This window comes from Brachyistius frenatus, unplaced genomic scaffold (assembly GCF_029030835.1).
Source record: "Brachyistius frenatus isolate BFR_SWC_R1_liver_20210118 unplaced genomic scaffold, ASM2903083v1 Contig_42, whole genome shotgun sequence".
Lineage (NCBI taxonomy): Eukaryota > Metazoa > Chordata > Actinopteri > Embiotocidae > Brachyistius > Brachyistius frenatus.
The window spans coordinates 1,666,518-1,690,261 of NW_027210641.1; the positions used below are offsets into that span (position 1 = coordinate 1,666,518).

General features: G+C 42.7%; 1 protein-coding gene across 6 annotated transcripts; it reads right to left on the reverse strand.

The window, feature by feature from the left end:
- Window positions 1-57: 57 nt before the first annotated feature.
- On the reverse strand, window positions 58-21,272 carry ppp1r9ala (protein phosphatase 1 regulatory subunit 9A-like A). Of its 6 annotated transcripts, none has more exons than XM_069702570.1 (21): window positions 21,009-21,272; window positions 18,607-20,546; window positions 11,025-11,157; window positions 10,603-10,723; window positions 10,389-10,493; window positions 9,880-10,015; window positions 8,990-9,148; window positions 8,832-8,885; window positions 8,206-8,435; window positions 7,535-7,631; window positions 7,321-7,447; window positions 7,003-7,154; window positions 6,059-6,214; window positions 5,231-5,573; window positions 5,104-5,161; window positions 4,935-5,006; window positions 4,371-4,578; window positions 3,776-3,820; window positions 2,904-3,020; window positions 1,743-1,931; window positions 58-1,270 (listed from the first exon to the last, which is right to left on the reverse strand). In XM_069702570.1, exons 2-21 carry the CDS (start codon window positions 20,359-20,361, stop codon window positions 1,112-1,114), a joined length of 4,416 nt encoding a protein of 1,471 aa, XP_069558671.1. In that variant the 5' UTR covers window positions 20,362-20,546; window positions 21,009-21,272; the 3' UTR covers window positions 58-1,111. The 6 variants fall into 6 exon arrangements, with proteins under 6 accessions (XP_069558671.1, XP_069558673.1, XP_069558676.1 ...); XM_069702572.1 differs by lacking the exon at window positions 21,009-21,272 and adding an exon at window positions 20,786-21,001; XM_069702575.1 differs by lacking the exon at window positions 6,059-6,214.
- Between the last annotated feature and the right edge of the window lie 2,472 nt (window positions 21,273-23,744).

Consider the following 23,744-nt stretch of genomic DNA (forward strand, 5'->3'; position numbering starts at 1 on the left):
GTGTGGAACTGAGGCTCTGATGATCTGTACAAGACAACGATATCAAAACAAGATGCATGAAGTGAAAATTAGTTTATTGGCGGTGTGTGTACCAAGAAACGTTTCTGTGGTCTAGAAGGTTCAGTAAACAGGATTTCCTTGCAGCCCAACATGTCGTATTCGATACAGAACATCTCGGAGTCACGCTCCAGAAAAAGAGAGGAAGAACTTCGGTTCGGCTCTTTATAGTTCAGCCTCACATTCGGACATGTCACCGCTCCAGACTCACGCGAGTCCTCGTCAAAGGCTCGTCCTACCGTCTAATGGACCGGTGAGGTGTCCATGTAGCAGACCTGCATGCTGTGTGTATTTACATGGAGCATCTGTTGCATCACATCTGAAACAGCAGAGCAGCATTTAGCGCTTCGCCCCTTCTCCATTTGTTTGTTGCTTTTCATTCAGCAAGAACGACGGCCTGGCTATTCTACTTAGTAGAAAAATTTAGATAGTATAAAATTAACAATGGTATTTGAGTAAAAAAAAAAGATATGCAGTTAATTGGCACATGTATAAAACGTATTTATACATAAAACCTTGTCGCCCACTGAAGCTTAAAAGACAAATATAGTGCTTTTATCTGAACTGTACAGTAACTGTTCCTGCAGAGAGTTCAACATGGAAACAGGCATATCATATTAGCAAAAATATAAAATGCTAAAAAAAGCAGTATACATTTGACTTCCATAATTAAATGTGTGCATGATCTGCAAGAACTGCATAATATCTGGAGACAGACTTATAGAATTATAGCTTCTTGCTTTTAGTGGTAAAAACAATTTTAAGATATCTTTTTGGTCACAAACCCAACTTTCCTCATCTTTCAGTTAAAAGCTGAAGTTTGATAAAGTATTTGGGGAAAAAGTGATGAATAAAAGAAACAGGCTACAGTATGAACATATATCACAACTGACCACTCAGTCCGCACAGAAACTCTCCAGCCAGTCGAGTTCTGTCCACGTTGGCATGAACAAAGTGACATAAACATTATGGACCGGTCACACAGAACAGCTGTTTGTCGGTTCTTCACGGTGAATAACGTTGAGCTGCATGAATTTGGAGGACAGCTGATCCTTCAGCAGACGGAGTCTGTGTTGACGGCCGGTCTCCCACTGCGTCGACCCTCCTTCCCTCTTTTCTCCCTCTGCTTCTCCAGCTTCTCCTGAGCCTTTCGCATTTCCTTCAGCTTTTTCTTGATAGTTGAACGATCACTCTGACTCGACACGCCGAGTGCCTGGAAAAAAAAAATCCAGCGATTTAAGGGAGAACTATGCTATTTTTTGGGGAAATATTCCGTACACTACAAATTATAAAATAAAATGTTCATTCTGATGGAAAAAATTATATCAAGAAACAATTTCCAACTTCAGAATTGTAGACTCGTTTAAAACTTCCCTTTTGATTGGCTGTTACATAAAATATGAATTTTATTACACAGAAGACTAAATGCCACAAATCTACAGCAGTGTGTAGAGTCTAAAATTCTTGTCATATATTTCCTCTCCTTAATAAAATGCCTTTCAGCTGAAACAAAAATCACAGAACCAAAACCACTTTTAGCCACCAGGTGGCAGTGAAGGCTGTCAACCCCAGACCGGTGATGTCTTCCTGGTAATCACCTCAGTGTTTAATATCTTAAACACTCATTCCAACTACGTCACTGAACAGCTAATTCACATTAAACCATCATTTATAAGTTCTTTTACCTTCAACTTGTCACTGTCTAAGTACAAGAGCTGCTGGCCGTCCACTCCTTTAGCTGTAAACTCCGGTGTGTACTGGTCCATGTTCATGCCCATCAACCAGTGACAGACCTGCTGATTGGTCCATTCAGAGACTGGCCGGTTCTGCCACTGATACTCTTTACCCGCGGCTACTGGTTCATCATCCAAAGTCTGCAAAGAAAACCGACATTACAAACACATATTAGACAAAAAGACATACGGGTGCTTCAGTGAGCAAATTCTTTTTAAACTTCTTCTTAAATTTCAAATGTCTTTTTCTGAAAATATCTGTGCAGGATACTGAAACTGGCTTTTAGTGTTCAGTTGTTTTGTGTCACGTGTTGTACTAAAGATGATTCCTCGTGTGTCGTGCATGAAAATACACATTTTAAGACATAGTCCAAAGATATGCAGTTAATTCCTTCCCCCGTGTTAATCAGCTGTATGATGCAACGGGCTGAATGTCTGACAGAGTTTATCAGTGTTGTCAACGTACAGTTAAGTGACAGGTGGTGAAATACAGACTTTTATCTGAGTATATTTGAACTTTCTAAATGTGAGGGAGATGCTGTAAAGCAGGTGAAGTAGGGAGCTCATGCTGAACCTTTATAAAACAGTAAAGCCAACAACACCGTATTGAACATGTAGTACCAGCCCTCACTCACTCAGCTAGCACTTAGAAAAAACACACGTGCGATGACAGAAAAACACAAATTAAAATCTCTGATGCAGGTCAATGTGTTCCTGTGTTTTACGGAGACACCTGAAAAGAACTGACGAGAATATGAGAGAAGACCAGATGGTGAAACCTCTGAGCGAACAGCTGAGCAGTCAACATCGTTCTGTGCTCTAAAACACACGAAGCACTGCTTGACAGTTTTTCAGAGGCAAAAGTAAAAACTGTCAACATCACAGCAGACTTACAAAAAGCTGAGCTGCAAAACTTCTTGTAGCACAAAACAAAATAGCTTTCACACACACACACACACACATGCAGATCTCTTATATCCCGTCTCCATTCATGGTTTAATCTGTACTATGAAAGGGGGAAGGCTCAAAGAGCATGCTTGAGAATGTCCCCTTTCAGCTGCATCAAGGCGTCCCACACAGCTTTTGTGACTGTGCAACAAGGAGAGCACTCACCTCGCTGGAAGAGAAGATTAAAGTGTGTGAGCGCCCAGACAGATTGGGTTCAGCGACTAACCCAGAGAGGTCTGTACTGGGACTGGCAGCGTTAGAATCATCTATGACTGAAAAACTCTGGAACAAGTGGAAACAAGGAACCAATTTACTGAAGTAACACATCACCAATCAGAACTTCTTTACTACGAGGCAGAATAAACAAACATGACAGGAATGAGGGTGAAGAGCTGTTTCTGTGAGGACTGATAAATGATTCAAACTTATCACAGTGGCAGCAATCCAGGTCATTGATTATGAGCAATGATCAGAAACTACTATGCAGCACAAAACCCAAGCTGATGAAGACTGATTCACCACCAACAACATCTAAACTACAACAGCAGCGCTAGGAATTTAAATGAGAGCACAAACACACTCAGGTATGGGGTAATGTTTTCACGAGTGGAGGCGATGCCAGTTATTTCATCATTTTTACATGTAAAGTCGTCTCAAAGTCAAACTGTGGGTTCAATTTGGAGGTCGTTGCACCTGCTAAGGGCAAGTTCACGTGCAGTTTAATTTCAACATGGTGTGAAAGTCACAAAACAAATTAGTTACAAAGAGCAGTGTTGAATTTGCACACAAATCTCTGGTCAAATTTCCAATTAGCCAGCACGACTCTTCTTATACAAACCAGAAGGCATTCCCAATATTGATGAAACACATAACCGTAGTTTCCTAAAACACTACCACATACCCACCAAAAGAGAAACGCGGAATTATTCATAGCATGTGTCGAAGGTGAGAAATGACAAATCCAGAAGTGGGTAAGTTAGTAAATCCTCTACCGTGTCATCTACGATCAAGGGTGAAACAAAATGTGTATACTGTACCAGATCTAATGAGCGACTGAATAAAGAGGACCAGGAGAGATTTGTCTGTTTAAGGGAAACATGACTCAGAGTCGTATGTTCAGGCAGCAAGGCACTTAACAAATACCACGAAGCACACAGCAACAGAACCAAAAGCATTTTCTTAGCAATCTCCTCCTCTTGGTTTGTGTCTTGAACTCATTAAACTATATGGCAGCAGCAGCAGCTTCCACCACGGCCTGCATGACACTCAGCCAGCTTTCTAACTGGCTGGATTTGATGTGTCACTGCTAGCAAACTCCTCCAAAAGACAGCAAATCCTTCTCTGCTGTGTCTCTGATGGAAACACTTGGATCCAGTTATTGCAGCCTTCGCAAGGTGTATCTTATTTTAGAAACAGGAAACCAGCCTCATAATGTTTACAGCACATTACATGTGCTGTAAACAGCTGGAAGACTGAGAGGGATCAAGTTTGTGACCCACTGATGTTGTAGCTCAATCTTAATTATGTTGTCTAACATACAATAGAACTGATATCTTATTAAAGCTGTTCTGGCTCCAAACACTCTGCATATCCCAGATTTATTTTGACACACGTTTCCAGGAAGCTTCGTACCTTATTCTTACGATCCTGGCTTTGCTCACTGCTGGTCTCATTTGCAGTGTAAGGCAGGCTGCTGCTGGAGGACGAGGGCTCCCTGTCCCTGTCTCTGTCTCTGTCTTTGTCTCCGAACCAGGAGAAGGGCATGCAGGTGGGGATGGAGGTCATGGAGTCTGCAGGAGACAGGTTCCCCCCAGATTCCTCCAGTAACTCTGCTGACCCTCTGGCCATTACACAAACAGGAATACACAAAGACACATCAACTCGCTTTCATACAAGGTATGCTGTATAAAATAATTAATAACAAATAAGCAATCTAGTTTAAGGTTTGACATCAGGAGTGAAAAGAAAGTTGCAACTGATTTCTGTAAATATTGCTGTTTAGTTTTTGTGACGTTACCAACCCAGTAAGAATGTTCCCACATAGCTGTCAGACATCCAGTAATATTAACAACACTATACTGTACTCCAACAACTGTCTCGAAAAAAAAAACTTTAAACAAGGCCAAAAATCATTGAAATGTCAATTATCATTGTATTTCTATAAATTATATTGAACTCATAATAGCCATGAAGTACCTGCTGTCCAGAGACGCTCTCATCGCATCCTTGTCATGTTTTTTTCCTTTGCCACCTGATTTCCGGAGGCCGCTGTTTTGATCATCAATAGCATTTATTTAGTTATTTACAAAAATAAAAACAGGTAGGGAACTTGGACAGAATAATAGTGATTAGTTCGGATACTTGCCCAAAGTCTGGAAATCGTCTTTTAGGTTTTCCTGCTGACGAAGGCTCGTTTACCTCCTCTGGAATGAAATGAGGATTATCAGTTCAGAGCATTTGTCTCCCAGACGTCACATGAAGGCCTTACGTACCTTTCAGCTCTTTGCCCTTGCCTTTGGACTCCCTCTTCTTCACATTGCGCATGAAACCAGAGGGAGAATGTGGTGAAGAATTGTGTTTTAGAGGAGACAAAGAGGGACTTCCGCTGCTTTCAACACTGTCTCCCTGTGATGGAGACAAAGACGGGCTGCTGGACAGCTCGGCCTTACTCCTGGCTCCATCTATAGCCTCGCCTGGATCGTCTTTCTGTCCGTTCCCAGGATAGCACACAGCCACTGGGAGGGACAGGCTCTCCTGCATGGACCTCCTTTTGCTGGGAGATTCCTGCTCCTCCTGCTCCTCCTGCTCCTCCTGCTCGTCCTCCTCTTCAGTTTCCTGTCGGGACCAAGCTAATTATTTGTGAGGACAATACAAGGAAGAGGGGATAAGAGCTATTTATATAACAGACAGCTCCGGTCCTGAGTTCTGATTGGCTGTTTTCGGCTTTATTGTACCGGTGCACGATTATATAATAATGTTAGAGAAAAACAACAACATTCAAGGATCTTCTCTATTGTTTTTCAGCCTGTGGAGGTATGTTGAGACAATTGTGCATTTTTAGGAAAGGTACCGCCTCAAGATCACACAGACTTCATTATTTATTAACATTGAACATGGAGGGCAGAGTAGCCAGAAAATGGGGCGGCAGTATAACTGCCAGCTGCCATCCCGGCAAAGAATCCACATTTGTTCACTGTGATTGGTCAGCTCTACGGTGGGCTGCCCTTCTTTGGATGGGAGGCGTTGTGTCACCTTTGAAATGGCAGTTTGAGCATGAATGCTTCTTGATGGGGTTTCAGGCTTCATGTTGCACCTCCTACCTCCTGATGTTGGAGATGTTCTACCAGTCTGTTGTGGCCAGTGCTTTGTACTTCGCTGTGGTCTGCTGGGGGAGCAGCATTGGAGCCAGAGACACCAACAGACTTAACAAACTGGTTAAGAAGGCCGGCTCCATCATCGGCTACAAACTGGACAGCCTGGAAAAGGTGGTGGAGAGGAGGACGCTGAACAAACTATTGTCCATATTGGATAATCCTGTCCACCCTCTCCACCACCTGCTGCAGGGACAGCGGAGGACGTTCTCCAAAAGATTCCTCCAGCTCCGCTGTCACAAGGACAGATACAGGAGATCATTCCTGATACAGGAGATCATTCCTGATACAGGAGATCATTCCAGATACAGGAGATCATTCCAGATACAGGAGATCATTCCAGATACAGGAGATCATTCCTGATCCAGGAGATCATTCCAGATACAGGAGATCATTCCTGATACAGGAGATCATTCCTGATACAGGAGATCATTCCAGATACAGGAGATCATTCCAGATACAGGAGATCATTCCTGATACAGGAGATCATTCCTGATACAGGAGATCATTCCTGCCGACCACAATAAGACTGTACAATAATTCACCTCTGGCAAAATCCATCCCATCACAATAACACTGTTGACTGTGTTTCTTGGTTGTTTGTATATAATATATATAGATATATACTGTACTGTATATACTGTGCATTTTATATTTAATATTTTTTACTGCTATTTTACTGCTATTTTATTGCATTTCTATTATTCTATTATTATCTTATTGCTTCTGTATGCTGCTGTAGCGAAAAAAAATTCCCCTCGGGGATTAATAAAGTAACTACCTACCCTAACCTAACCTACCTGGCGTCAGGTGGCTAATTGTAAGACTAGAATCTTTTTGGTGCTGTAAATCAGGACAATTTTAAAAAATACCATGAGTTGTTCCTGGCAGACCTGAGAGTGACGCGAGGCCCCGGCGAGGCTCTCCTTCAGTTTGCTCCGAGACGGAGGTTGACGTTTGGCCTTCCGAGCCAGCAGGCCTTTGGCTCGGTGTGCGCTGGTGTCCAAGCGCTCAGTTTCAGGGACCAACTCACTCCAGTCCGGTTCTGTAGCAGAGAAAACATAAATTCACACCAAATAAGTCATAAGCGCCGTTCCACGGTGCCAATGACTGACGAGGGTTCACTTGACTTTATGATGTGTGCTTGTGAATGTTTTACAGATTACACAATGACGTTTTAAATTCAAAGTAGTTTTAGTATCCCAGCGTACCCATCAGTGAGTCAACAGATTGTGTGTTGGTGACTGAGTCCTGGCTGCTTAGTCGGTCCTCTGCAGCAGAGTCCTGACCACTCTGGCTTTCCACAACTGAAGCCCCTGTGGACTCCAGAGCGGCTATCTGTGGACAAAACAATCAACACTCATTTCAGGGTTTCTAACAAGTCTGTTGGTGTACAAGCATTTATTTACTGAGCTGGACTCTTACCCTGTTCTGTAAACTCTCCATCTGCTCCTTGTACCACTTGTCTTTTTCATCTAGAACTTTTTTTAGTTCCTCCTCTTTCTTCACAAAGTCTATTTCTCTGGGGAGGAAACAAGGAAATGTGGTTTCCAACAGGCATTTAGCTTGTAAACATGTTCAATTTGATGTGATAAACACTAATCCACTAAATTCTACTGGCAGATATTCTCCTTCGAAAATCACAAAATATTAAATCAAAGCACGAATGTAGAACAAAATATATTTATACAATATTTCCAAAAAATTGACACAAATCGTTCAATAAATACAGGAGAGAAGCTTGCTGTGATTTACTCAGGCTGTATATTAACTCTATAAATGTATTTCTGGGTTAAAACGGTCAGTTTATGTAATCTAATTTACTTATTGAGTGTTACAAGTTAGATTTGGTGAGTATTTCTTCTATCAAAATAGCTCTATTTTCCTAAAACAAAGATCTTCTGTTATATAGTACCGTGTCTTTTTTTTTTTTTTAGATGTAACAATTATTAAACCTTTAGTTTTTTTTTTATATTGGTATCTAACTGAATGTAATAAATAATGTAATTTGTCATAAAAAACATTTTGTTTTAAAATGGGCTGTATGTGTAAACTGAGCATTGCCCCCTCCAACAGTGACGTGTTGCATAACTCACTTCTGCTGGTAGTCCTTGAGCAGTTTCTTGGCCTTATTGTACTTCTTGTCCAGGGTCTCATACTGGGCCTGAGTCTCTGCTAATTGTTCATTCACACTCTTACACAGAGCCTGGGCCTCCAGCCAGTAATTCTCCAACTTCAGGATCTTGTTGTTGCTATCGTCCACCTTTTGCTCCAGTTCAGACTCCCTGACTTCCCATAATGATTGGTCCTCCTCTGATGTCCGTAGCTGTACAGAGATAGTGAAATGTTAATTTAGTAAAATGAATGTGTTCAGCTGCTGAATGGCCGGCAGTCAGACAGACACACAGCCCGTATTAGATGCCAATCTAAAGGACGAGGTCACAGGTTTTCTGTGTGTTGACCAGTTTTCTTCAACATCCTCCTGTAAGTGCATCAAAAACAAGTTTGATGAAACAAAGTTGTACCATTGCTTTTTAATTTAAATGTACAGACTGCGAGAAAGATATTGAAGATCATTTGAAATAAGTATCTTAATTACTGTCACTGTAAAAATAGAGTCAAAATTCAATACCGCTGTTCATATCATATTTAATATGTATTTAATTTGTTGGTTTTATACTTTGTATTTCTGTTGTATGTTATGTGAATATATTCATCATACCTTTTCCTGTAGTTGGTCTATTTCAGCGGTGGCAAGGCTGTGCTCCAGCTGTAGCTGTGGGAAAAAAAAAAAACATTTTTTTGTTTTTTTAAACTTTTGATTCATTAGCTATCGAAACAAAATACTGAAACAGTTTCTAAACAACCCAACAGTGATACCTCTTTGAACCTGAAGGCCATCTGAGAACTGTCCATGCTGGTCGGCATAAACGAGGCCTCTGAATCAGGCAGCTCAAACACCTCTGCGTTCCGCCCGGGTGAAAAATTAGACCCCAGAATCCTCTCATCCACTCCTTCCTCCTCCTCATACCGCTCCTCCTGAAATATGACATCACATACTGTGAACACCAACCATGCCTAGAAACATGCCCAGTATGTGTCAACAATGCTCCCAATGTTCCCCACAGTCTGGAGGAGGGAACGTGGTAATCAATACATCATATTCAAACATCGGTAGGCTGGACCACACACAGGAGAGACTGCAGGAGTTTGACTACACTGCATTAAATTGAATTAACATGAACAACATAACAAGACTATCACCCACCAGGATGTGTCCTCTCCCTCACTGAAAACTTTTCTTCCGTGTCTGCTTCAGTAAATTCTACACATGGTCTCTGGCCACTATCTTTATCGCTAAAGCAACAGCTTGTGGCTGCTTGAACTTCAGACAGCAAACATTTCACAACTCTGGCGGACAGATGGTGGTTAAATGAAGACTTTCCAGAACAGTAGAATAGTGACACATGGCTTACTCACAGCCAGCTGCTCATTTCCTGGTTGAGCTGAGTGGGATTGGACTGGGCGTGGCAAAGGGGCTACTGCTGTGTTCATGTCATAACAGCATTATCATAATTACAAGTATCTGATCTGTGACTTTTTTTATTTTATTTCTGGAAGCTCTGATATATCCAGCTTGATGATACATTTTCATGCACAACACTATTCCTACAACTGTCTTGATCTTTTCCATGTTTTCCTTTCATGCCATGACCACAGCATTGAGCAATGACTGACCCCTTGAAGGACGTGATGACCAGCTGACTCACCTCCTCTGTTGAGTGTTCATAGGGGTCATCTAGGTGTTGCTGCTGCTGCTGGTGGTTCCTTTCCTGCTCTAGTGTCTCACTTATGAGGCGGGCTACCTCACTCTGTGTTCCTGGCTTTTCTCGACCAATCAGGAACCTGTTGGGGTGTTTTTTCAGTTTGTCAGTGCATCATATAATGTAATATTTCACATGTTGCCTTAAAATAACAGCCTGCAGGGTCTCATGTCTTTTTCACCCACTAGGCAGAAATGCATAGTTTGGAGTACATTTCAGAGCTGACGTCATCATGTGGGTGTTTTCTTACCCTAAATAGTTGAAATGCTACAATACTTTGCGCAGCCTCTTTCACTTAAAAGAAAAAAACAACTCTCCACAAGTCTGAACTTGCAAAAATAAACTATATGAACTGCCCGTTTTATTTGATCACTGTGAGATAACAGCGGTATATTCTGGTTACCGAAATATCTTTTCAATGAGGTTGTTTTGCAGGTGATGGGCTTAAAACTGACCTCACTGTGCCTTTGGTGTTTTTTAGGACTGTAGCAGCAAACAGTTGGGTGACTCCCACCAGACTGATACCATCCACCTCTACTATCTGGTCATTCACCTGAATGCTGGAGAGACAGAAGACAGTGAGAATTACAAACAATTTCCAAGTGTGCCAGGCGTCTGGTTGTGTCCAGGACATAATGAGTGACTGAAGACAGAACCGTCTTAACTCACCGTCCATCCTTCTCAGCAGCTCCTTGCTCTGTTATGGTTTTCACAAAAATGCCGAGCTTCTCCAGACCTTGGTCAGCTCCCACTCCCATGCCGATGATGCTGATACCGAGCCCATTGTCTCCTGGATGCAGAGCAATTATGCAGATTTTAAAAAGTAGGTTGAAAGAATTGCACACAAACAAGTTGAATTCTACACCTTCACGCCCAAGATACTCTCTGCACATTAAGATTACACAAAGGCATGCGTGAAATGACTTTCATGAATGTGTAGAATTCATCATTTGATTGATGATTTACTGACATAAATGCAAAGTTAATACTGTTAACTTTAATATGGCAAAATATGTTTTACTCTTCATGAAATGTTCCTCACTGGTTGATTCATACTCATAGAAATGTACCTTCAGTGTTACTAAACCCACCTTTCTCAATCTCCACAGGGAATACATCCATCTTCTCCACCCGCTTCTCCAGCTCATATTCTGCAGATGCTGCAACTGGGTCAACGTCATCATTGCGCCGATCGTATTCCTCATTTGAGAAGGTACTGAAAACCTGCATTGATCAAAACATCAAGTGCATAGCTTCAATACTATGTCTGTTCAATTCTATGTTCTTACCAGGTAGTTAAGCAACAAGCACATTTATGTTGAGTGGTATCTTTGCACAGACAGCTTATTATTATTATTTTATTTTTTTTATCTGGGTAAAATGAAAAAGGACACATTCTTGATTTTGCTGACATTGAATGGAGAGAGAGAATTTCACTCATACTTTAGACCTCTGCTACGGAAATTAAGGCACCAGTGCGCAACTGAATCACACTTCAACAGCTGCTGAAGGACAGTTGAAGCCTTTGATGAGGATTTGGAAGACTGACATTGAAATTCACTCTGCTATTCATTAAACTTTGGCCTCACAATTAGGGTCAACAGAGGATATAAAGCTCCTTAATCCAACTGTACAGATTGCATCTTCACATGTTTTAACAAGTGTAAATGCAAATGACACTGAAGCAGAAAAAGGAATTCAATAACATACTTTACAGGACAATTAATCCGAGTTTTGAGATGTTGTGAACTTTGCAAGTCGGTGTTACAAAGTGCTGGATGTGTCCTAAAGGCTGCTTTCTGGTTACAATTATAAAGCACACACATCAGCAGCATGGAAAGTAGGGCACAGCTGGGGAGAGCTAAGCAGTGGATGGAGCAAAGATCAATATGTAGAGGTGACAAGTGATGACATCAACACAGTGAAAAGAAAATTGAGCAACACAAAGAAAAACCTAATCCCTTATCCTTCAGTCAACAGTCACTGCCCAGTGCTCATAACCAGCCTCGTGGTTTACTACATACCATAACACTGTGCTATTTACCTTGAATACCACCGATACAGCCAAGCAGAAATGTTAATCATAATCTACTCGGAAAAACACTTGGGGTCAAACTACAGTGAGCATCACGATGTCAGGCATCAAATGGACCAGGAACTCAGTCATGACAATCTGCATAGTTCACTCTGTATTACACACCGAAGCTGTAAACAAAACATCTACGCTATTGATTATTCTGCCAGTTATTTTTATCAAATATTCTACAGCAAAAACCTCAGATGTCATTAGGAAAACCAGCAAATTCAGTTCAGTAGTTTCATCTGTGAAGCGTTGTTGATAAGAAAAACAGATTGGAGTTTAGCCAACTCCATCGGGGGCTAATGCCTGATTATGCAGATGAACCCACCAGTAGGTTGGTAATATAACCCCCCTGCTTTGTCATTATTAGTCTTTATCTGGGTGGAGTCTTGTTGATGCTGGCATCTACATCAAAAGGTGCATCACACAGGTGTCGCTGACTAAATTCATTATACGCATGCAAATAGTTTGGCTGGGGGATGGTAGCTTCAGTGAAAAGGAGGCCTACTACCTGGAAAATGAAAGTATTCGTATTGAAGTTTTCTGCAATTCATTCCATTGAAGGTCAGTGAGATAGTAGAGAGCAGGAGGCCGGCTCGCAAGCTCAACAAGGTCAGTGGTGAGGGTTGAGACAAAAGCCGATTGTTCAGCCATTTATTTACTAAAGCACAACTATTCAATGGAGGAATGACTTGAGAAGCTTCTAAGATTTGTTTTTGAGAATTTAGCTGATGAAATGCTTAGAGACCTGTATACTGGATTATTATTTAACAAGATGTATACATGGATAAACGTGTGATGTGATATTTGCTCCATTCTGCTCCACTTGACTAATTATAACATCAAGTCTCTCAGATTCTATGTTGGATATCAGAAGTGATTAAACTGCAAAATGAAATTACTCACCAATCATCAGCCTGTAATTACAACTAAATAAACTCCTCAGCCACATATGCAACTGTATACAGTCTTACAAAACAAAAAACCCACAAATAACCTGGCCTACACACCTAAAATAACATCCAAAAAAAAAGAGAGCCTGAAACCATAAGATTACACTGAGAATGACTGACACATCTACCATGAGGATCTATGATGTAATCAAGTAAACATTTCCACTCTGGGCAACACGGACTGAGATCTAAATCCTGCAGCGTGTCCAGACTTGAAAAATCAACCACAAGCAATCTTCCTCTTGTCTTTCTGTCTCCTCACTATATACCCTTTGGATGAAGCCCAAAACAGTGCAGATAGTAAGTTTGCAGATAGTAAGTTTCCATGATAACTCACTAAGATCTCCATTCAATCTGTCCGTGTGAATTACAACAACTATTACTATTACACGTGTACTGCGTTATCTAGAAAACAATATGTACAAGTATTGATTTAGTACACTTTTCTGGTACCCCACTCATGCAGTGCCCCAAACCAAACGAAGGAAAGATTAGACCGTGGTTGATTATGCACACTACTGCAGCTCTGTAGTTCAGGCAGGAATGCTATTCATGGGGCCTCAACCGTCCGTCAACCCGAGTGAGTCCTCCGTTCCAAATTCTTCTCCTTTTTATACGGGAACAAGCTGATTGCCACAGATTTCAAATCTAGAACCCCAAAACCCAAAACAATACACCGTGCACTCCACCCCCCTTTTGTAAATATGCACGACTCAAGTCATATTTGCCCTCCTTGCGTATTTGAACTAACAGTGCAAGTCTTTGACTAACAAACTTGAACTCACTTCTATTAATAGGACCGACAAAGCTTTTAATTCATACAGTTAGAAATGGATTCACAGAACTAGAGCAGGCTGAAATTTCATTAAGGATAAAAGATGCTTTTTAGTTTAGACTATGGAGACTTTAGTAATTAAGGATTGAAAATGTAGGTTAATAGAATATATGCTGTGCCGGGGCATTAGCTGAGGAGCAGCATGGCTTCTCCCCCCTACCTTCCCCTGATCTCCCATGTCTGACTTCCCCGTTGCCATGGACTCTTAGGCCTTTTTCAAACAATGTTCTGTTCTTTGCTGAAACCTAATCACTCAACCACTGTCTTCTTTGCAGGAAACACAGAAATCAATCTCTTTATTAGCCTCTCCCTCACAAAAACAACCTCACACACAGCTTACTGTCTCCAGTCTTCAGACTAAACACTCGTTTCATTTCATGTTCAGCACAGAGCCCGGCACAATGATCAGCTAACATGAAAACACACAGCTGTTGATCAGACAGACTCCAGCAAGCAAGAGACCAAAGAAGAGTAGAACTAACAATTCCTCCTCAACTTTATACAGAACAAGGTATTTAATGCGTTTTTAATGCTTATTTCTTCCCTTAAGATCATTGGATCAGAAGACTGTTATGCCACCATCATATTTCATTTCTTCCTAAACACTAGCCTTCAAGATGTGTGGTCTTTTCATCCTTCTTCCAAAACTCTCGTGGTCTTTCCTCTGTATGTGTGCTCACATGCCCAGATGTACAAAATGCCCACACCCAACCTGAAAGCCTTCCCACCTCCCTCTCATTCCCCTCCACTCAACAGAATACCAGTGTGGGAAATGAGTCAGCAGCTGCGAGGAAAAGCAAACCAGAGAAATCTCTTGCCAGTGCAAAAAAAAAAATTAAAAAAAATTGAGGGCTGACCACTGGATCGGGGAGCTCGTACTGTAAGCGGGCCTCCAAAGAGACAACAAATCAAAACATGCTGTGAGAGTGAGCCGGGGCAGGGGTGGTGGCCTGGCGGAGATCACGGCGTAATTAGGAAAAAAAGAAATGAGGCCCAGTTTTTAAATCCTGAGCAAATATGCCAGGATAGCAAGCATATGTCTTATACTGCCTGTATGCATGCTCCTAAAATGATTAACACTTAATGGACTTCACATACATTCACTGTAACTGTCACAACAAACTTTATGTTTACTTTCCTTGAACTTTAAAGTGTTAATGTAAAACCTACAGCAGGAAGAGGTGGAGTCTGAACAGAACAGCGTGCCATAATGGAATCAAATTTCCCAAAAGGAGTGCGAGCGTCAACAGGTTGAACAGGTTTGTTTATAAATGGCTCACAAAAACTACTTGTGTCCTGCAAGAGCTGCTAAAACCGCCAACACACAATTACTGTTAACTTGCAGTGAAAATACACAGCATCTGCTAATATGTTCGTCTGCAATCCAAAAAAACATGCACTTCAGGTCAGGTTACCTGGCGCCGCGGTCGTGGCAGCCTGCTGCAGCATCTCCCCCTGAGAGCCCCCCTGCTGTAGTGAAGAAATTTCCCCTCGGGGATTAATAAAGTGTATAAAATCAAAAATCAAAATCAAAAAATCAATCACATAATGAAGCGGTTTAAGGCAATCAGCCAAAGACTCGTCCCGAGAGGTTTAATGGACAGCATTGAGTGGGCTGCATTAGTATTCTGCCCTGTGTTGTCAGACAGTCTCCCACCAGCCCAGGTGGTTCGAGGGAATTCAGATCCTCTCTGCTGCTCGGATAAGGAACGAGCCATGTCAGACACATTCCTAACTAAAAGACCTGTCTTAGTTAGGAAATGGAAAGCACACCACTACTGGATGGGTTGGAGGGCAGCATCCACATTTTTTTTTTTTTTTTTGTATTGTGTCCCTTTTGCTTTTCTCCAATCATGTAAAATATGAATAGAAGAGCCCTGCTTAAATTAAATCCAACAGCATATATGCAGAATGACAAACTCTGACTCAGCAAAACGTTCCTTTCAAGGCTACTGCAGAGACACCGCAGGGCATCTATGGCACTCCTGGTTTGTTTTGTCTCCATTTTAATGTCTTTACAATGAGCTCTACCTGACAGCAGGTGTATGAGGAGACAGCAAATAAAGTGGACAGTGAACGTGTGGACACTACAAACAAACAACAAAAGATGTGCTGAACTAGTTTCAGTTACAAAGACCTGTACGATCCTTAACCACAGAGAGAGCGGTGTAACTGCTGATGGTACATCCTGCGAATCAGCTCCTGGTTTAAGAAAATATTTCTGTTATGGTTGACTGGTTGTTTTTTACTACTCTTCCACATCACATGAATCAAGGTTGGAAGTTTTTACCGGACAGGGACATTCCTGGACACTAACTTTCCAGGACTGCATTTATTTGCGGTTATAAAGGTAATAACGTCTTCATTACAAAGACCAGAGATACGATTTAAAACAGGGGTGCAGGACTTGTATTGGTACTACAGCCCGAAGGTATCACAAACTTATTCACTGACACAGCAGCAATGGGAATACAGCATTTCAATGCCCTACTAAAGTGTGACCGTATGCAGGGGACTATTCATACAAACCATAAAGTATAAAATATTTAAACACCATACAGTTATTCTATCTGTAATCTTTCTTATAGTGCACATTCTGAGTATCAGGTACATTAAACGCATTCAGCAACCATGAACATTCAACTATCGGCTCGACTGCCTTCGAGGCACCTCTTCGTCCCAGTTTCTCTTTTCACCCCTGATAAGGTCGATCCATGTTGAAACTGGACATCTCCTTTCCTTCACAAAGAGGACCTTTCTTCCGCATAGGACACCTCCTCTGTCAAGAGGCCTCAGGTTACGTAGGGACCTGATGCTGTTGTGAGCCACAAGCACAAAGCACTTCCTCTCTCCGAGTCAGCTACAACTCAAGTGTGCTGAATCCCGGTGCCAGCTCAGACCAGCAGACTGTGGAGAATGAAGTAGTGCTAGCGGGAGGCTTTAGTTAGCCACAGGGAGAAAGGCTATCTGAAGGACATCTGTGAGACTTAATTGTCCAACAAACACCGAACCTTGACTCCATAATCTTAATCTTGGTGCATGTTGTAGCGTGCAAACATTCATGCAATTACATAAAAAGTCCATTTAAAAGAAAGGAGAGTTCATTTGAGCTAATTACCTTCTTATACTTGTTCCATTTTACAAACTGTATATCCTCCACTTTCCCCTGAAAATCATTACATGAGCTCTCACATCAGCCGGGTGACATAAAGACCGCGAACAAAAGCCACCCATGTCTCTATTCTTAAAACATACAAACTAATATGACCTGTTACATTCTCAACAATTTAACAAATACCACCTTGTAACGGCTCTCAGCCTTCAGCGGAAAGTCTTCTCACAGTACTTCTGAACAGTACGTGAACGGCCACAGAGAGACAAGCTGGCATATTGTTGTGATATGTGACTACAAAGCTGTGTTTATCTGTCAGAGGTCCACTTTGGCCAGACGAGGCCGACTGTTGTTTGTGTCGCCCTCACTCCAGGTCAGCTTCTGGTCCCCTCTCCCAGGACCCCCTGCCAGGATGACTGGGTCGGGAGGGGGGTGGGGGGGAATCCACACCCTGAGATAACAACACATTTTTAGGCCTGGGTAAACATCGAGCTCTGTGGTATGTACTGGAGGGGATTTGTTTCCCCTGTTTTTTTGGAAAAACGTTGATTAGACATGGTGATGGAGGAATATCAGTGGTGGAAGATATCGCTCCTACTTCCACCACACCCCTAAACACCTACGGGCTATGTTTACAACGAGGATGTGTGGCAATAGCCAAAGAGATTACGCCTACTATTCAAAGTACTGCTAGTCGAAAAAAGATCAACAAAACAAAAATTCTACCCTTAATGCAATATTAGTTCTCTCAATAATAAACACATGAAGGGATTAAATAAAATAAAAAATAAAAAGATCAAGCCTTTATGCTTTTCACTTCACTTAATAAAGCATTTCCCCAGTTTACTAAAGGCGCTGTGGTAGCGGCACAGAGCAGTTATTTGTCTAAAAACGTTTGCATTTTTACCTAATTTTGGACTATAATCATTACAATATGTATTTTAAATGGAACTGCCTGCCATTAAAATAATTACCACCAAACATTAGTAAAACAAAACCTATAGTGAAGCTATAGTGGCTTTAGTGCAGTGAAAAAAGTTGTGTTATAATAGAGGGGAAACCCTGTAATGGATACTAAAAACCTCAACTCCCCAGTGGTGATAGAATAACTTCGCCATAGTATGGAAAAAAAAAAAAGAAAAAACATATGGGTGACTAAATCCCCTAGATTCTCCATTTCCATGTTGGGCAGAAGTGAAAAGTCTCCAAATCATAATTCCTGATCAGAGGGGAACATCTCTAATGAGCAGAAGCACTCATCCATCGAGGTCCTGATTTCTTACTGTACAGTGTAAAGTTCCACATGTGGCTCTCTGCAGCTCAGCTGTGGCCCCGCTCTCACCGGCTCTTATGCAAAGTCAACATTTCCCAAAATATCCCAAACAGCGATACTACATCTTGTCCCCGAACTTCTCACGGACTCTCAAAGGAGTTGTCAAACTGCTCGTCTTCCTGATCACCCGGATTAAATAAACCATAGTTAAGATTTTTTGAAGCTCGTCTGACGATACGGTGCAGCAGCTGTGACGTCAATATGGCCGACAAAAGCATTCATTCTCAGCCTCCGCTAATTTGTCTGCAGGGAAACACCCTGTTCAGACACCAGTGCTGAGTCAGTGGTTTATAATGAAGGTGCTGTGCGATATGTTTTTGGTGCCTCATACTTCAAATATAAACAAAATTAAATACTTACCATGATGGGATCTATGGAGAACTGGATTTTCCTCTTTAGGGGAGGCTCATCTTCATCTGATAGACCCGGGGCCTCGTAGCAGACATCATATTCCTTATACATTTGATCATCCTCGTCTTCCTCTTCTTCTTCCTCCTCCTCTTCCTCCTCCCTGAGGACCTGGTCTACATCCTTGTCATCTACAAAAGCTGCGTTCTCTATACCGTACACAACTGGAGAGGCTCTGTCCAGCTCCACCTGCCCCTCCAGCTCACCCTCCTCCTCAGCTGCCTCGTCCTCTTCCTCTCGAGTATCTTCACCGTCTTCCCGTCTCTCTTCTTCCAGCCCAAACTCCTTGTTAAATTCCAGGACTCTGCCTTCACCCAAAGTCTCCGCTGCCCTTTGAGCCTCTTTCGTGTCCTCTCCGGATACGGCCTGATGTCCAGGCTTACAGTCCCGTGTTTCTGGTGGAAAGGTTCTTTTTGGGTCTGACGGCGGCGGGTCTTTGGGGCGTCGCGTCTTCGGCACCTCGAACACCTCGTCTTCAACACTCTCATCCGCGTTGTCCTCACTTTCTGAAGACTCATTCTGTACTACTACGAGTTCAGCCCGTACCACGCTCACCCCTCTGGAGTCCATTGACGAGGTCTGGCCGGGGGGCTTGTGCCCGGGGGGGCTTTGTACCACGCCGTCATTACTCTTTGCTTTTTCAGAGTATTTGGCCCTGTTGGCGTTCTGAGAGCCGCCAGCTGACGGAGAAGGCTGCTTCACATCGGCTCCGTCCCAACCAGCAGATGTCTTACTAAATCCATCCCCAGGTGATGGGGAGCATTTGTAACCGTGGTGAACTGGGGTCGTTTGCTCCGGAGAGAGCGGTTTGTGAGCGTTATCAGTTGTCAAAGAATTCGATTTGGATTCCGCGTTAGTGACCGGAGACGCCGGTTTAAGCGCCGTAGATGCTGGTTTGTTGTCTTTATTTTTGTTAGTGGCATCAGTTACAGTAGAAGAGTCTGTGGTGTCTTTCAGAGGAGAAGCAGGTTTATGTAAGCTGTGCCCTGTTGAGTCATTTTCAACGATGTAATTTTCTAACCTCTTCGACGTCGGCCCTGCGTTCAGTGACACTCCAGACATTTGCCTTTTCTCGCCATCAGCCTTCTCATCTGGTCGACTTTTAACCGTGGAGGTTTGCTCCGTTTTGACGGAGGCCTCCGAGCATCCCGATACTCTCCTTGTGCTCTTCCCTTCGTCGGAGGCACTTCCGAGGGACAAACGATTCACTACTCTGTTCGGAGACTGCTTTTCAGCTGCAGGCTGCTCTTTGATGCCTCTTTCAAATAGTTTTCTAGTCACCGAAAACTTCTCTGCCAAAGCCACTTTGTCGATCTCAACATCTTCCCCCTTGGGTGTTTTCTCTAAACTGAGCGATTCGGGGCTCGGAGCACCGCCGAGGTTCCCTCTCTGAGCGCTGACAGGAAACTGCATCTTCGGTGGGGACGCATCAGGTTTTAAAGTCACTTTCACCTCTTGGCACTCCTGTTGTTGACCATCCATCTGGAGGAATATGTTCTTTATCTTATTCACTCTGGTCCCAAAAGGCCTCCCCCTGGAGTCCTCCCGGGTGTCACTGGATCCATTTGCAAATGTTTTGGAGGCGCCTTCGGATTTTGTCCCATCAAAGGAGCACTTAATGGCGTGGAAGTCAGACTTGTACGCGTTTCTGTGAGGGGACGCGCTCCTCAGGGTCCTCTCGCCTCCTTTGCTTTCTGCTTTGATCATTTTTGCTTGTTTATTTACGCAGCCCAAATCTAAAAGCCGTTTGTTGTTGTTTTTTTGGAGACAGTTACGGTGGTTGGTGATTAATTATTATCCCCCCTCCCCGACGACTTTACGCAACCGGAGCCACCGGACGGTCCGGCGGAGGCTTTCTGGGACAGTTGGTCTCAACTAAACAGCGAAGTCATCTGAAGAGAGAGAAACGCAACGGAAGACACATTAATACAGTTAATACCAACTATTAACGATTAGTTAATCGTTAATAGTTAACACATGATGAGCTCTTTCTACCGACAAATCAAACCAGCTGTAACGTCTAACGTTGTTAACGTGGGTAGTTAGCGCGCACAGCCGTTTGCATGCTAACGTTAAACCCAAAATGTTCAACTCGGAAGTAACTTTAACTAAACACGAACTTCTGTTGTACCGTAACTAAAGCGGATAAACGTTGTCGGTGTTGTCGGTGCCGCCTACCGTAGATTAAAACCGGCGAAACAAAGTTCAACTTCAGCGGACCAACAGTTCAACAACCCTAAACGTGAGCGTCTCCGCCTCGACAATCCACTTCAAGTCCGAGTCGCTGAAAACGTTCAAATGTTGTCCCGGCACGCGACACCACGCGAAGGTAAACACCGTCCGCGGCCGCTCACCTCCGCGCTGCTGCGTCGCGTGAGCCGCCGAACAGATAGCTCTCCGTCCCGGTTTGGTTTGGTTTGTGTTTTGTTTTTAAAGAATGAAACTCGTCCCGTCCTTCTTGCCCACCGCCATCATTCCCGCTCCAGCGGCGCTTTTCCTGCCTCCTCTTCGCTCTTCCAGACCTGCCGCGGGCGGGCTGCGCGCTCACGACTCTGTTTGCGCGGCGCGCCGCCACCGACCAGTACGGGGCGATCGGGAGCGCGCGCACATTCCTGGACTGTAAAACCCACCCACCGCTCCTCTCCTTCTCCTCTCCTTCTCCTCTCCCTCCCCTCTATTTCTCCACAGCACAAGAGACGCGAGGAGTTGTGGGAGAAAGGTGTGGGAAGGAGCCGAACCCGTTCCTCCCCTCGGAGCTCACCGAAACCTCCGGACGCACCAAAGTCCACACCTGGACTACAAAAACTCGCCACTGGGGATCGTTTCCACTGAGCATGATCTGCAACCGAAGCGGCAAAAGGACAAAGAAAGCTCCCATTCCTTCCAACCCTCCTCTATACAATGGTCTCACCTGATATGATCAGTGATTGATATGATCATTTGTTACCTATCAGGTTTTGCTTACTTGTCACGTTGGAACCACTAAAATGTGTGAAGTGTTTTCTCTTTCTCTGGCCAGGTGATGTCATCATGGTTATATTGGCTTGTCTTGAAAAACCATGTTATAAAGCAAAGGTGTGGGGTGAAAGGAACTGACACTGAAGATGCAGAGAGCACTTTAAAAAAAACAAAAAAACAACAACATTTGTATATCTGTCCTTTCTTCTTATATTTGGACTATTCTTTAAATCTGTCCATTTTTGGTCTGCCAAATCTTTGGAACTGCAATAGTGAATTGCCAGAGCACCCAGCAGGCCGACTGCTATACTAGGTGTGGGAAGTGGATTTGACTTGGGTTGGATCCACCAACAGGACAAAGCAGGCCTCAGGGCCCCAGACCCCCAGCTGCTCCAGGCCAGTGGGTTTTGGTGTCAGACTTTTGGGCCTTTTGACATCACACTCAGGAAAAGCACATGTGTAAATGATAAAGTGAATGCTGGCTGAATTTAGTTTCATGGCTTTGATTTCAGGGTCCCAGTTTCGTGTAAACTGGCTCACCGTAATGCCTGACTGTTACACTGGAGCAAAGTAGTCTTTACTGTTAGTTAGACTTGTGTTTTTTTAATCCTATGACAATATAAAATGCCTGAAAGGGCCCTATCGCTCAGAACAGATGAAAGAATCATGTAAAGCAAATAAATCAAATTTAGTTGAAGGGAAATGTGGTTTCTTATCAGCAAGGCTGATTCTGTGGTACGGTGCCCAAGACCGTATGCTCTCGTCAGGGGACCCTGAATTCATTGCAACACATAGCTGCGATGAAAGGTGCGACCAATAACAAGGCAAGTTTAGGCCATATATGACATAAAAGCATGTCAAAGAACTTTTTGTAATATATCAGAAACATTAAACAGGACATGTAGCATAAAACAAGACACAAATTAAAAGATTAAAAATGGAAAAATCAAATTTATGCTGGTGCAAAGCAGAGTTAGTTTTAGTTTTGTGATGCATATCTAAATGATATGGGACTTCTGAAGTCACCGACGTGTCACGTGTGTCTGAGCAGTGATTGTACTTCAGTATTCCTGCATATAACAAGTCAGATTTATCTAGTGAGAGTATACGCAGCCTATATGGCCTCAATAAAAGTAGGTCACCAGCAGAGATCCTACATTTTTTTACACATGCTCTGGCTGTGATTAGTGTTTTGGGACATTTTGTAATTTTACATTTCTAATTCATTATGCTGTTAAGGTTACTCCACAGAACAGCAGACTACACAATCTAGTTGGATAAAAACTTTCCCAACATGTAGTTTTTACTTGCCATTCATGTTTAAAATCAGGTCCCCTCCCCAGAGAGCACGACTGTGCAAGCTAAGTCTTACACCGCACACAAAATAAAGACATTCTGTGTTTTGAGCTCAGCCACAAAGATACTGAATGAGAGCGTAGTCAGATTTCCTCAGTGGCTAAGAACCTACATTGCAAAAATATCATCAGCAGTCAAACTGACCCAGGAATAAGAAGCCGGATCAAGTGGGAGAAGATAGTCTTTGTATGCAACTGAAGATTTGAAATGTTTTTACAAAATCATGAATCAGGATGGCTTTTAAATCCAAGCTTTTCAAAACAAATTTAAAACTTCATATAATTTCTTTCTTTTTTTTTACTTTCTATCAACATATACTGTGATGTTTGAGCAAATCCTTATACGTTTTAAACACACAGCTTTCAGTAACCATATGAGGAGCATAGTGCAACAAAATGCAAAGATGGTAGTAATTATTGATTAACAGGGACCAGACTGCAACAAGAGGCTTAAACAGATGGTGATCTATTAATCAGGCTTTTTTTTGTGAGCGTGGTCATTTTTTTCAGTTGCCTAAAGAGTAATCCCATTTACATTTTTAATTGTACGTCACATTAAATATTGAAAGCGTTACTCTGTGCCCCCCATTATCAGAGTCTCTTTACAGAATATTAAGAGAATAGTGTTGCATTTAGGGATATTTTAGCCCATCGTTGTAAATTGGTGTCTCAAAACATTCAGAGACGTCACTGGAAGAGGTCCAGTCCTGAGGCATTTCCTCTTGAGTTATCTCCCCTCACATTCCATCTGAGACATGGTTATCTGATATATCATGT

Excerpts from the sequence above, each read along its gene's own strand:
- ppp1r9ala (XM_069702570.1), bottom strand. The coding sequence starts at position 20,361 with ATGATCAAAGCAGAAAGCAAAGGAGGCGAGAGGACCCTGAGGAGCGCG. Across the intron at positions 8,886-8,989 it reads TGGCCTTCAGGTTCAAAGAG|CTACAGCTGGAGCACAGCCT; the intron begins GTATCACTGTTG and ends TTTTTCCCACAG. Across the intron at positions 6,215-7,002 it reads GGGCCTCGCGTCACTCTCAG|GCTGTCCAGTTTGTAGCCGA; the intron begins GTCTGCCAGGAA and ends CACCTTTTCCAG.